Source organism: Pristiophorus japonicus, chromosome 8 (assembly GCF_044704955.1).
Source record: "Pristiophorus japonicus isolate sPriJap1 chromosome 8, sPriJap1.hap1, whole genome shotgun sequence".
NCBI classification, from domain to species: domain Eukaryota; kingdom Metazoa; phylum Chordata; class Chondrichthyes; family Pristiophoridae; genus Pristiophorus; species Pristiophorus japonicus.
Window position 1 is genome coordinate 178,391,397 of NC_091984.1, and position 14,855 is coordinate 178,406,251.

General features: G+C 45.5%; 1 protein-coding gene across 1 annotated transcript; it reads right to left on the reverse strand.

Annotated features, from left to right (window-relative positions):
- Window positions 1–1,374: 1,374 nt before the first annotated feature.
- Window positions 1,375–9,688, reverse strand: c8h22orf39 (chromosome 8 C22orf39 homolog). Its single transcript, XM_070887592.1, has 3 exons — window positions 9,615–9,688; window positions 7,245–7,412; window positions 1,375–1,829 (listed from the first exon to the last, which is right to left on the reverse strand). Exons 1-3 carry the CDS (start codon window positions 9,636–9,638, stop codon window positions 1,704–1,706), a joined length of 318 nt encoding a protein of 105 aa, XP_070743693.1. The 5' UTR covers window positions 9,639–9,688; the 3' UTR covers window positions 1,375–1,703.
- Between the last annotated feature and the right edge of the window lie 5,167 nt (window positions 9,689–14,855).

Genomic DNA, 14,855 nt, shown 5'->3' on the forward strand with positions numbered 1-14,855 from the left:
ATTGTAGATATTGTAGGGTTCGCTTGCAGAAACGTGCTGTTTCCAGTGCATGTATTGTATTGGTGCTAGTCACTTTATGCAAAGAGTACAATTTAGTCTTCTGTGCCCACAATTTTTCTCCCTTCTTTCCAGGAGTTATTGTGATAGTTTTACATACAGACCGCGTTGAAAATCTGTCATTGCAGATGGCCACCCATCATAAAAGCATATTAAAAATAAAATAATAATTTGAAGGTAGGATCATTGAGATGAAGGGGGAATCTTGTGGAGCAAAGAAGTATGGCAGAGATATTAAATATTTTGTATCAATTTTTACAAATGATGGTGGGAGTGAGACTTTAGGAGTACTAGAGTGGGATGTGGAAATATTGTTTGAGATAACTATAGAAGGGGAATTAGTTATGGTAAGTGATGGTGTTAGCTGTTGCATTTATCTTTGCAAACATCTGAGTGGAGCTCGAATTATCTGTTAGAGGAGGTTATAAATAATTGTGGAATAATATTTACACAGACCACCTGGAGTGTTTGCAAGTTTTCTAAAGCCATAATGGATACTTCAGTTTATAACATATTGCTTTTTACAGAATGAATGCTGGGGGGGGAAAGGACAAAGTTTTCCTTTACAAACACATTTGTGGTGAGAACTTCTTGCCTCACACCTGCAATGGTTTGAAACTGGTGTATAAGTGTTGAAGAAGCTCCCTTGGTTTTAGCTACTTCCTGTTGATGAACTAATGCAGTGCCTTGTGTTGCACTATTTCAGTTGATGCGCTTAAGAAGTGCATCTTGTATGGACTAGCTGCAATTCCATGAATTTGCTTTTCTTCAACAGTGTTGCTCAATGTTTTCACCCTTATTGGTAAAAAAAGATAGTTCCCAAATTCCTCTTCAACTCTGACACCAAGAGTATCTCTCTGGCCAACTCTTAACACCAAGAGGATCTCTGTTTGGCCCCCTCCACCCCGAGTCAATGGACGCTGAATTCCTGCACGGGTCCTCCTAATTTCCAGTTGCAAACTCAGAGGGAGATTGGCAGATTTCTTATAAGCGGTGTAAATAGCTATTCACACTGTTTCCCTGGGGGTTCGGCTTATCTGCGAAGCTACAGCGGGAGATCAGGACAATCCACCATGGAAATTCAGGGCCATAGTATTCAACCTCCTCTGTCAAACTAGTTTCCAAGTGCAAATCTTTGTTCGTGTCATTTTCACACTGGTTCTCTAACTAAACCCCACCCAAACTGGTCACACAACAATCTCACCCAAAATCTTCACTTCAAATGAGTTTTGGACGCCTCTGATCATCATCTTTCAAACTAAGCGTATCTAGAATCGCAGGTGTAAAATAAGCATTTGCAAGAACTTGGCAGTCAAATAAAATGAATATGCTGACGTTTTATTTATTGAACACAGATCTTTAAGGCAACATTGCCTCAATGACACTTCTTGTCAGTATCGTATCAGGCTCATGTCAACATTATTCTAAGTGCAAGACAGAAGTTGTACCAACCCCACCTAGTTCCTACAAAAGTGAATCCAGGTTAACAGGTTACGACCCTGAGAAAGCTGCTTCGAGTTGGGTTACCATAAATCCAATGTTATACAGGATGCACAGCAGGGAGGAGTCAACGTGCTTTCACAGGCCCCGTTGCACCTTATCCCAACAATCCGGCAGCTTGTGACACTTGGCATAGCCAACTCCCACTATTTCCCTTTTCCGTCACTTAGGGGCAGATTCCATTCAGCTGGTGGATTCTTCCTCATCTCCCAGACTGGGAAGTGCCTCTTCTGTTCTTCTAACCTCCTCTTCTCGCTCTCGCATAAAGCTTTCTGTAGATTTAAAACAAACTTTTAACAGTTAGATCCACATTAGCAACGCCTTCTGGTTAAAAGCTAAAACTGTTGTGAAAGAATCCCATTGAGGCAGCGCATAGTAGAAAGACCACTGTGGGGAGCGCAACAGCAAAACAAAAACCACAAGATATGACTCCAAGCTAGGATACAATTCCTTGGGTAACTGCCAGTATCTTACCCAAGAATCCATTATTCAAGTGCACACCTCAACACGGTATCTTTTTATTTGATAAGGTGCCACACAAGAGATTATTAAACAAAATTAGGGTTCATGGGATTGGGGGTGATATATTAGCATGGACTGAGGATTGGTTAAGAGACAGAAAACAGTAGGAATAAATGGGTCATTTTCAGGTTGGCAGGCTGTAACTAGTGAGGTACCGTAAGAATCAGTGCTTGGGCCTCAGCTATTCACAATCTATTAATGATTGGGATAAGGGGACCAAATGTAATATATCCAAGTTTGCTGATGATACAAAGCTAGTAGGGGAGGAGCTGGTGCGGCTGTTGTGGTGCATGTCACTCTGGGAGGGTTTCTGTCCCGGTGTAGCTACAGGGGACACTCCCGGGGTGACGTGCCGCGGCTCCTCTTCCCTGCCGGTATGAACGGTGCCAGAACTGCTTCACTGACACATCGACACAGGCCTGGAGCAAACTCTGGTCCTCCAGCATTGTAATGATCTTCAGAGACTTCTCCAAACGTTGGTCCTCCAGCATTGCAATGGTCTTCCTGTAACATCGTGGGCCGCCCCGACCTGTGTGAGAACACAACCGCAGGTCGGGGCTATAAATAGAACTGGAGCGCCGGGCCCTGGAATATCGTGGGCGAAGGTGCGGCGAATGAGGGTACGGGGCCCAGAAGAGCCAATGGCCCAGGGGCAGCACAGGCCAGCCCACACTGCGATATGTGTGCGCACTAGGTCTGTGCAACAGAGTAGGTCTCCAGTCGTCCTGGTTCAACCCTTGCCACTGGATAAAGCCCGAGCCCTGTCAAGCCTGTGAGGTGGCTGATGTGCAACGTTCACCACACGTTAAAAAATTCCACACACAGGCATCTTCCATTCCCTCAACTGGAGTTCAGGACTGGAACATTGGGTCCTTCACTGAAACATCTGTGAACTCTTGTGAAAGCAAGTCATCCTCATTCGAGGGACCGCCTATGATAATAGAGTGGGAATAGAAATTGTGAGGAGGATGAAAAGAGACTTCCAAGGGGTATAGACAGGCTAAGTGAATGGGCAAGAACATGGCAAATGGAATATAATGTGGAGAAATGTGAAGTTATCCACTTTGGTAGGAAAAATAGAAAAGCAAAGTATTTTTTAAATGGTCAGAGATTGGGAAATGCTGGTGTTCAGAGGGACCTGGGTGTCCTTGTATATGAATCACTGAAAGTTAACATGCAGGTACAGGAAGAAATTAAGAAAGCAAATGGTATGTTGGCCTTTACTACAAGAGGATCTGAATATAACAACAACTTGTACTTATATAGAGCCTTTAACGTAGTGAAGCGTCCCAAGGTGCTTCACAGGAGTATTAAGAGATAAAAAATCTGACACCGAGAAATTAGCGCAGGTGACCAAAAGCTTGATCAAAGAGCTATGTTTTAAGGAGCGTCTTGAAGGAGGAAAGAGAGGTGGAGAGGTTTAGGCAGGGAGTTCCAGAGCTTGGGGCTTAGGCAGCAGAAGGCATGGCCACCAATGTTTGAACGATTATAATCCGGGATGCTCAAGAGGGCAGAATTAGAGGAGCACAGACATCACGGGGGATTGTGGGGCTGGAGGAGATTACAGTGATAGGGAGGGGCAAGGCCATGGAAGGATTTGAAAATAAGGATTAGAATTTTGATATCGAGGCATTGCTTAACTAGAAGTCAATGTAAGTCAGCGAGCACTGGGGTGATGGATGAGCGGGACTTGGTGCGAGTTAGGCCACAGGCAGCCGAGTTTTGGATCACCTCTAGTTTACATAGGGTAGAATGTGGGAGCCCAGCCAGGAGTGCGTTGGAATAGTCAAGTCTAGAGGTAATGGATGAGGGCTTCAGCAGCAGATAAACTGAGGCAAGGACGGAGACGGGCGATGTTACGGAGGTAGAGATAGGCGGTCTTAGCTATGCTGCGGATATGTGGTCAAAAGCTAATTTCAGGGTCAAATATGACACCAAGTGTGCGAACAGTCTGGTTCAGCCTCAGACAGAAGTTGGGGAGAGGGATGGAGTCAGTGTGGCTAGGGAACAGAGTTTAAGTTTATGGCGGGGTCCCAAAACAGTAAGAGTAAAGATGTCTCATTTCAATTTTAGAGGGCCCTGGTGTGTTACGTTTGGTCTCCTTACCTAAGGAAGGATATAGAGGGAGTGCAATGGAGGTTCACCAGACTGATTCCTGGGATGGGGGGGGATTGTCCTAGGAGGACAGATTGAGTAGTCTAAGCCTATATTCTCTGGAGTTTAGGAGAGGTAATCTCATGGAAACATACAAAATTCTTACAGGGCTTTACAGGGTAGATGCAGGGAGGATATTTTCCCTGGCTGGGGAGTCTAGAACCAGGGGTCAGTCTCAGAATATGGGGTCGGCCATTTAGGACGGAGATGGGGAGAAATTTCTTCACTCAGAAGGTGGTGAATCTTTGGAATTCTCTAACCATAGGGCTTTGGGTGCTCAGTCGTTGAGTATATTCAAGACAAAGATCAACAGACTTTTGGATATTAAGGGAATCAAGGGATATAGAGGTGGTGCAGGAAAGTTGAGTTGAGGTAGATCAACCATGATCTTATTGAATGCCATGATCAGCCATGATCTTATTGACTGGCAGAGCGGGCTCGAGGGGCCGAATGGCCTACTCCTGCTCCTATTTCTTATCTTATGTTCTTATTCCTACATGGGGTGAGAGAATCTGGGCCAAACCCGACCCTCTGCCACTGTCCAAACCCGTGCATATCCAGCAGGGGTTGATAGTGAGAGATCAGGAGCAGAAACTGTAGCTGATTTTTCCGTCTTGTAATGTATTCACCTGTGAGTATGCTCACAGGTTTGTAGAGCTGTTGCAAACCAAATTTGAATTTGATTGTAAAGTTTTATTTGTTAATTTGGCTGTTGTAGTGTCCCCTTAATAAGGGGGCACTCAGCTTTAAGTTCTATTTAAAATAGTTGTAGAGCTGTTGCATTGTGAGTTGCACGTGATGTTCACAAGACTCAATAAAACCCCAGTCAGTTGAGTCTAGGTCATTCATGATGAGTTATGCAGTTGTTAACCTAGTGGATGAACTGGTAATGTGTTTTGTGATTGTTAAACCTCTGTTAATAAACCAACTCGTTCTTAATCGCAATGTGTTACTTTGAACTCTTAAACAAAGAACCCATGAAGCAAATACATTACACTTCCCTGCCCCAGGGACACAAGAGGCCAATTGTACCACCCCTAATGCTGCCCTAGCTCAAATCGAGTAATTCAGTAGTCCAGGGATCAAACTTGGGACCTTCCTGATCTGTACAGCCAAATCAGGATTGGTGGGGGAGGAAGAATAACAATACAGGTTTATTTTATTCTGATTCAAAACAATTCAATTATCCTGCAATACATTTCCCTAATTGTAATATATATTGAACAGCTGCGCAGGAACTTGTCACAAGATTGTAACTTTTTCCAGTTCTGACGAAAGGTCATCAACCTGAAACTTTAACTCCGTTTCTCTCGCCACAGATGCTGCCTGACCTGCTGAGTATTTCCAGCGTTTTCTGTTTTTATTTCAGATTTCTAGCATCCGCAGTATTTTGCCTTTGACATACTCAAGGGGTTCAGATGACAAACCATGACAGCAAAACACATGCAGTTTATCATCTGAACCCAAACAGTTATGTCTATGCATGGTTTCTGTTCCCCTTCCCATCATTATACCTCTCCCTTGGAGTTCTGCTGCTTGGCATTTGTCGAATTAATGCTTGGTGACATGTGAGTTTTGTAATGCGTTTCAGCATCATGAATCAACATATTCCAAAAACAATTTGATCATCTCCATTCATTCTTACCCTATGACCCTCAATTATGTTTCTTATCCAGCACTTTGTTTTAAGAAGTGCAATATCAACTGTTTTTGCTGGTACTTTACTACATAGTCACTACTGTGGGGTGAAAACCTCTGAAGTCACTAGCTTCAATGAAGATTTAACTTTGTACTCATATCCTCTAGCTCTGTAACCCCCTTACAGCCTCTCAACACTGTTCTAGCATTCAATTAGATCATGACTCATCTGTACCTCAACTGCATTTACCTGCCATTGCTCCATATCCCTGAATACCCTGACCTAACTAAACTTATCAATGTCAGTCTTGAAAATGTCAATTGGCCCAGCTTCCACAGCCTTTTGGGAAGAGTTCCATATTTCCACTGTCTTTTGTGTGAACAAGTGCTTCCTGATTTTACTCCTAAATGTGTGAGCTCTAATTTTAAGATTATGCCTTCTTGTTCTGGTGTCCACACCAGAGGAAATAGTTTCCTTGTATCTACCCTACTGAATCCCTTTATCATTTTAAAGACCTCAATTCACTCTCAACCTTCTAAACGCAAGGGAATACAGACCAAGTTTATGCAACTTGTCCTCATCATTTAACCTTTTGAGCCCTGGGTTCATTCTGAGAGTATGGTAGTTCTCCAGGTGTCTTGGTGAATACTAATTCCTCAAACAGAAGCAGATTATCTGGTCATTTATGTAATTGCTGTTTGTGAGACTTTGTTGTGTGCAAATTGGCCACCGTGTGTCCCTACATTACAACAGTGACCACACTTCAAAGTTATTTTGTTGGCTGGAAAGTGCTTTGGGACATCCTGAAAGGTGCCAAATAAATGCAAGTTTGTTTGTTCTTTCTTTACTAACATGTTATTTCTGTTGCTGTATGCTTATCAAATAATTCTTCCATAACAGCAGCAGTTCCCTTTGGGTAGCTGAAACAATCTTTCGGTAGTTAGTACAAGGGGTTCCTGATAGCTGCTGGGACCCCCTGCCCCAACAATCCCAAACTAGGGAGGTGAACCGTCAACCATTTCATGAGCACCAGTCAGTGCACCCAAATGACATGTTCACTTGGATATCAGGCAACAAGGTTAGCTTCAGCTGTGATGCCTCCCTCAGAAACACCCACTGTTAAAGTTTACACATTAAAATGATTACTTCAATTGGAGGCCCGCTGCCGCTCGTACACCTGTATCCAGCACAAATCACTGTCTTCAGACGAAGAGAGAAATGTCAAGAGAATAACTTTTAAAAAACAAAATAGGGATTCAAAGAAAATGGAAAGCATCTTTCTGAAAGTAATCCCAAGAAAAATCAGGGTGTTATTTGGCTAAATCCAGAAGTACTGCGTGCATAATATACAACTCATTTTCACAAATCTCACCTTAGCCTCTCCAGACTTATGTTTTTCCCATTCCCTGCAACTTTTGTAATCTATTTTCCACTGCTTACATGAGGGGAACTCTCCATATGTGTAGTAGTGATGAAAGAAATTCCCCAGACTCTGACAGTGCTTCCACTCACACCAGTAATCATCGCACATCCGAGGAGGCTGTAATGACACGATTGGTAGTTACAGGTCAGGGGAAGTTGACAAAACACAAACAGACATTATGAAAACAGCTTAGGTCCGGGAGCAAGAATTCTGTAAACCCCTATTTAATGTTGTTGCTCAATCCCAAGAACCAGAGTTCATACTGTCTGTGTGAATTCAGAGCTGAGCTGTATTGTGTCAGTACTGTCTGTGTGAATGCAGAAACTGTACCATACCAGTACTGTCTGTGTGGATGCAGAAACTGTACCAGGCCAGTACTGTCTGTGTGAATGCAAAAACTGTGCAAAAGCAAAATACTGTGGATGCTGGAATCTGGAATAAAAACAGAAAATGCTAGAAATCTCAGCGGGTCAAGCAGCATCTGTGGAGATAGAAAACAGAGTTAACGTTCCGGGTTGATGACCCTTCATCAGAACTGCATTCTGACGAAGAGTTATCAACCCGAAACGTTATCTCTGCTTTCTCTCCACAGATGCTCCCTGACCCGCTGAGATTTCCAGCATTTTCTGTTTTTATTCCATCCCAGTACTGTCTGTGTGAATAAAGAAACTGTACCATGCCAGTACTGCCTGTGTGAATACAGAACTGTACCATGCCAGGACTGTCTGTGTGAATAAAGAAACTGTACCATGCCAGTACTGCCTGTGTGAATACAGAACTGTATCATGCCAGTACTGTCTGTGTGAATAAAGAAACTGTACCATGCCAGTACTGCCTGTGTGAATACAGAACTGTATCATGCCAGTACTGTCTGTGTGAATAAAGAAACTGTACCATGCCAGTACTGCCTGTGTGAATACAGAACTGTACCATGCCAGTACTGCCTGTGTGAATACAGAACTGTACCATGCCAGTACTGCCTGTGTGAATACAGAACTGTACCATGCCAGTACTGCCTGTGTGAATACAGAACTGTATCATGCCAGTACTGTCTGTGTGAATAAAGAAACTGTACCATGCCAGTACTGCCTGTGTGAATACAGAACTGTACCATGCCAGGACTGTCTGTGTGAATAAAGAAACTGTACCATGCCAGTACTGCCTGTGTGAATACAGAACTGTATCATGCCAGTACTGTCTGTGTGAATAAAGAAACTGTACCATGCCAGTACTGCCTGTGTGAATACAGAACTGTACCATGCCAGTACTGCCTGTGTGAATACAGAACTGTACCATGCCAGTACTGCCTGTGTGAATACAGAACTGTACCATGCCAGTACTGCCTGTGTGAATACAGAACTGTACCATGCCAGGACTGTCTGTGTGAATAAAGAATCTGTACCATGCCAGTACTGTCTGTGTGAATACAGAACTGTACCATGCCAGGACTGTCTGTGTGAATAAAGAAACTGTACCATGCCAGGACTGTCTGTGTGAATACAGAACTGTACCATGCCAGGACTATCTGTGTGAATACAGAACTGTACCATGCCAGGACTGGCTGTGTGAATACAGAACTGTACCATGCCAGGACTGGCTGTGTGAATACAGAACTGTACCATGCCAGGACTGGCTGTGTGAATACAGAACTGTACCATGCCAGGACTGCCTGTGTGAATACAGAACTGTACCATGCCAGGACTGCCTGTGTGAATACAGAACTGTACCATGCCAGGACTGCCTGTGTGAATACATAACTGTACCATGCCAGGACTGTCTGGGTGAATACAGAACTGTACCATGCCAGGACTGTCTGTGTGAATACAGAACTGTACCAATCCAGGACTGTCTGTGTAGATGCATGCAATGCATTATCAGTCCTGATATCTGAAAAACTGCCGACCATCTACATTTAACATTTGAAATTTATTAAATTCCGAACCGATTTTTGTAAAAAATAAATCCGGCTGCTCAGCAACAGGCCAAGCAGAACCCAGTGTGCTGTCCTATCACTGTGAGATTTTCGCCTTTGCTAAAATTATTTATTTCATCTGACCCTCGAATGACATTCTGTCCAGTTGGAGAACTTTCTAAAACCGAAAGCTGGTCGATAATTTTTCAACCAGATGTGAGCACATTCAGCATGAGCTCCTGTGACTTGTGATGTGGAGCAATCAGGTTATTTAACCTTTGCACCGAATGTTCAACAAGAAAACAACAATATCAGAACTCAGGCCACTTTCTGTGTAATAGACTAAACCCGCGGTCTATTCTGCAGCCTCGGCCTGTCTCCTGCCCATAGTCCGGAGCCGCACTCACCCTCCACATTCCCTGGTCCGCCATCCTGTGCCTGCCGGCAACTTATCCGCAGCCTGCTGAAGGACATCGCACGCATCCAATTGGAATCACTCTTCCGCTCCCTCCCTCCTAACTGACAGTAAGTCAACCAATCAGTGTTGAATGTTTCTGTGGGGCTTCACCTCCGAATGGAAGCTTCACCAATCAGCGATAAATAAACCGTCGTATATTAATATCCATAAGCAGCTTTAGCCAATCAGCGCAAACATAGAGTGGGGCTTCTTCAAACGTGACCTCGTTGCCTCCAGTCTGGCAGTGGTGCACTTGCTCAGCTCAGCAGCAATGTACGTTTAAAGGCACAGTTACTGGAACTTCCTGTTCTACTAAATAACGAACACAGATCTATATAGACTATATCAAGCTGCTCACTGTAGCTTTATATAGACTAACTACATTTAGTTTGAGTTTGAATCCAGTAACAGAAATGCTCTGAGTTTTGTTTGATTTATCTTAGGGTAAAAAATAAACTTTCCAGGTTTTGTTCCTCAAGAGGTTGGGGTAGAGTGCACGAGAGAGCAGATTGTAGCTCCATGAGACAAACCCCGCTGTGTCAGACAACTGGCCCCTCCCTTCATCTCCTGTTGCACTGTCCTTTCAAGCTCCCTGCTGGAGTGTAACTAAACTACAGAACCAGTGGGAACCTGTTCAACCTTCGCCATCGCCAGGCCAGGTCCAAGACCACCCCAACCTTTGTCATCGAGCTACAGTACGCGGATAACGCCTGCGTCTGCGCACATACAGAGGCTGAACTCCAGGACATTTACTCGACATATTCACTGAGGCGTATGAAAACATGGGCCTTACGCTAAACATCCATAAGACAAAGATCCTCCACCAGCCTGTCTTTGCCGCACAGCACTGCCCCCTAGTCATCAAGATCCACGGCGCGGCCCTGGACAATGTGGACCATTTCCCATACCTCGGGAGCCTCTTATCAACAAGAGCAGACATTGATGACGAGATTCAACACTGCCTCCAGTGCACCAGTGTAGCCTTCAGCCACCTGAGGAAAAGAGTCTTTGAAGACCAGGCCCTCAAATCTGCCATCAAGCTCATAGTCTACAGAGCTGTAGTAATACCTGCCCTCCTGTATGGCTCAGAGACATAGATCATGTACAGTAGACACATCGAAACATAGAAATTTACAGCGCTGAAGGAGGCCATTCTGGCCCATTGTATCCGCCCCGGCCGACAAAGAGCCACATGGCCCCCGGTCAGCAGCCCTAAAGGCCTCACATAAACCCATGAACAATGACGGAAAGGCAAAGAGCACCCAGCCCAACCAATCCACCTCACCACAACTGCGACACCCTTATACTAAAACATTCTACACTCCACCCCAACCGGAGCCATGTGATCTCCTGGGAGAGACTAAAACCAGAAAAAAACCCAGGCCAATTTAGGGAGAAAAAATCTGGGAAAATTCCTCAAGTCGCTGGAGAAATATCACCAATGATGCCTCCACAAGATCCTACAAATCCCCTGGGAGGTCAGACGCACCAGCATTAGCGTCCTCGTCCATGCCAATATCCCCAGCATTGAAGCACTGACCACACTTGAACAGCTCCGCTGGGCAGGCCACATCATTCGCATGCCAGACACGAGACTCCCAAAGCAAGCACTCTACTCGGAACTCCTTTTGTGGAAAATGAGCCAAAGGTGGGCGGAAGAAACGTTACAGGGACACCCTCAAAGCCTCTCTGAAAAAGTGCAACATCCCCACTGACACCTGGGAGTCCCTGGCCAAAGAGCGGCCTAAGTGGAGGAAGTGCATCCGAGAGGGCGCTGAGCACCTCGAGTCTCGTCGTTGAGAGCATGCAGAAATCAAGCGCGCAGTGGAAAGAGCATGCAGCAAACCTGCACCACCTACCCTTTCTCTCAACGACTATCTGTCCTACCTGTGACAGGGACTGTGGTTCTCGTATTGGACTGTTCAGCCACCTAAGGACTCATTTTAAGAGTGGAAGCAAGTCTTCCTCGATTCCGAGCGACTGCCGATGATGATAATGTCCTTCCATCTTCTACAAAAACAAACTACTATGAATGCTGGAAATCTGAAATAAAAACAGAAAATGCTGGAAATACTCAGCAGGTCAGACAGCATCTGTGGAGAGAGAAACAGACTTAACGTTTCCAGTCGATGTTCTGTCTGCCAGCCTGCAAATCTGTGCTATCAGCCCTGTGTCGAGTCTGCTCAACAACAATTTGGATTTATATAGCGCCTTTAATGTAGTAAAACGTCCCAAGGCACTTCACATGAGCATTCGAAAACAAAATTTGACACTGAGCCACATAAGGAGAAATTAGGTGAATGACTAAAAGCTTGGTCAAAGAGATAGTTTTTAAAGTGCGTCTTAAAGGAAGAAACAGTGGTAGAGAATTGGAGAGGTTTAGGGAGAGAATTCCAGAGATTAGGGCCTTAGCAGCTGAAGACATGGCCACCAATGGTGGTGCGATTAAAATCAGGGATGCTCAAGAGGCCAGAATTTGAGGGGTGCAGACATTTAGGAAGATTGTGGGGCTGGAGGAGATTACAGAAATAGGGAGGGTTGAGGCCATGGAGGAATTTGTAAACAAGGATGAGGCATTTGAAATAAAGGCATTACTTAACCAGGAGTCAATGTAGTTCAGCGAGCACAGGGGTGATGGGTGAGTGGAGCTTGGTGCGAGTTGGGGCACGGGCAGCAGAGTATTGTATGACCTCAAGTTTACGGAGGGTAGAATATGGGAGGCCAGCCAGGAGTGCATTGGAATAGGCGGGTCTAGATGTAACAAAGGCATGGATGAGAGCAGATGGGCGGAGTCGGGAATGGGCGGAGTCAGGCGTTGCTATGGAGGTGGCATTAGGCGGTCTTACTGATGGTGCGGATATGTGGTCAGAAGTTCACTTCAGAGTCAACTATGACACAGAGGTCGCGAACAGTCTGGTTCAGCCTCAGACAGAAGTTAGGGAGAAGGATGGAGTTGGTGGCTAGCAAATGGAGTTTGTGGCAGTGACCGAAGATAATGGTTTCAGTCTTCCCAATATTTAGTTGGAGAAAATTTCTGCTCATCCAGTACTGGATGTCGGACAAGCAGTCTGACAATTTAGAGGCCGAGGAGGGGTTGAGAGAAGTGGTAGTGAGGTAGAGTTGGGCGTCATCAGCGTGTGGAAACTGACGCTGTGTTTTCAGAGAATGTTGCCGAGGAGCAGCATGTAGATGGGAAATAGGAGGGGCCAAGGATAGATCCTTGAGGACACCAGAGGTAACGATGCGGGAGTGGGAAGAGAAGCCATTGCAGGTGATTCTCTGGCTATGATTAGATAGATAAGAATGGAACCAGGCAAGTGCAGTCCCACCCAGCTGGACAATGGTGGAGAGGCATTGCAGGAGGATGCTGTGGTCAAATTCTACAGACAGGTTGAGAAGGAGGATGAGGGATAGTTTGCCTTTGTCACAGTTACATAGGATGTCATTTGTGACTTTGATAAAAGCTGTTTCGGTACTGTGGCAGGGGCGGAAATCTGATTGGAGGGATTCAAACATGGAGTTCCGGGTGAGATGGGTATGGATTTAGGAGGCGACAACACTTTCAAGGACTTTGAAGAGGAAAGGGAGGTTGGAGGAGGGACGGTAGCTTGCAAGGACAGAGGGGTGAGGGTTTTTTTTTAGGGGACGGGTGATGACGGCAGATTTGAAAGAGAAAGGTCAGTACCTGAGAAGAGAGAACTATCAACAATGTCCGCTAAGATGGAAGCCAGAAAAGGAAGTTGGGTGGTCAACAGTTTAGTGGGAATAGGATCGAGGGAGCAGGAAGTGAGTCTCATGGACAAGATGAACTTGCAGAAGGCATGAGGGGAGATTGGTGAGAAACTGGAGAAATATGTGAGTTCAGGTTGAGGGGAGGGTAGACCTTCAAGGAAGTTTGGCCCGGTGGGCTAGGGAAAGGAGGGGAAGTGGCAGAGGCAGCTGATTGGATGGTCTCAATCTTAGTGACAAAGAAGTCCATGAGTTTCTCGGAGTTGTTGGAGGTGAGGGTGGAGGAGACTGGGGAGAAGGATTTAAGAAGACGGTTTGCTGTAAAGAAAAGAAACCAGGGGTTATCTTTGTATTCCAGAATGACCCTGGAATAGTGAGCAGTTTTGGAAGATGAGAGGAGGACACGATACAGCCAGATCTGGCAGTGAATGGCTAAACCAGTTATCCACCACATCCGTTCAAGTCTGTGTCCCTTGTACTTGAGGGAGCGGAGGTGAGGCCTGGACCAGGGGTAACAGCCAGGGTGAGAGCGAGTAATGGTTTTAATGGGGACTAGGGCATCAAAGGTGGTGGGTGTGGGTGCAGCTGCAGAAATGTCATGGTGAATGGACGGCCAAAGATTGGGCAGTTGGGATTTTGAAAGTGCAGTTGCAAGTGAGTTTGGAGAGAATTCTTCCAGGAGAGGACATAGAAAGAAGTAGGGTTGGGAGGGAGAAGGGGGATATGGGTGGAGAGCAATACAAGGAAGTAGTCAGAGATGACCTTATCTGTGATTGGCATGATGGGATTATCACGACCACGTGAGATGGCAAGGTCAAGGGCATGTCTGTGATTATGGGTTGGGGAGTTTACATGGAGGGATAGATTAAGGAAGGTTAGGAGGGCAGGTAACTCAGAGGAGAGAGTGAATGATGAATTGAGATGGTGTTGACATCACCGAGGCTGAGAAGACACTTGGTGCAGAGGCTAAGGGAGGAAAGCAAGGAAGATACTTCGGTGAGAACATGTTTATGGTACTTGGGTGGCCAGTGGAGAATGAGGATTTTAAATGAGAGGTGAGGGGGTGGAACAACTTGAGATGCTCAAAGGAGGAGAAAGTAGCAGGAGAGTAGGGGGATAGACAAAAGTGTGATTTGGTCATAAGAGCTACGCCACCAATGCGACGGTATGGGCGGGGCGAGCGGTTGGAAGTATAGCCAGGCGGGGAGGCTTCTTTTGGGGGAAGGTGTTATTCCCCTCTCAGCCTGCTCACTGAGATATCAGCTCTGTGTCACATTTGCTCACTCTGGGATATCAGCCCTGTATCATGCTGCTCACTCTGTGATATCAGCCCTGTGTCATGCTGCTCACTCTGTGATCAGCCCTATGTCATGCTGCTCACTCTGTGATATCAGCCCTGTGTCATGCTGCTCACTCTGTGATCAGCCCTGTGTCATGCTGCTCACTCTGGGATATCAGCCCT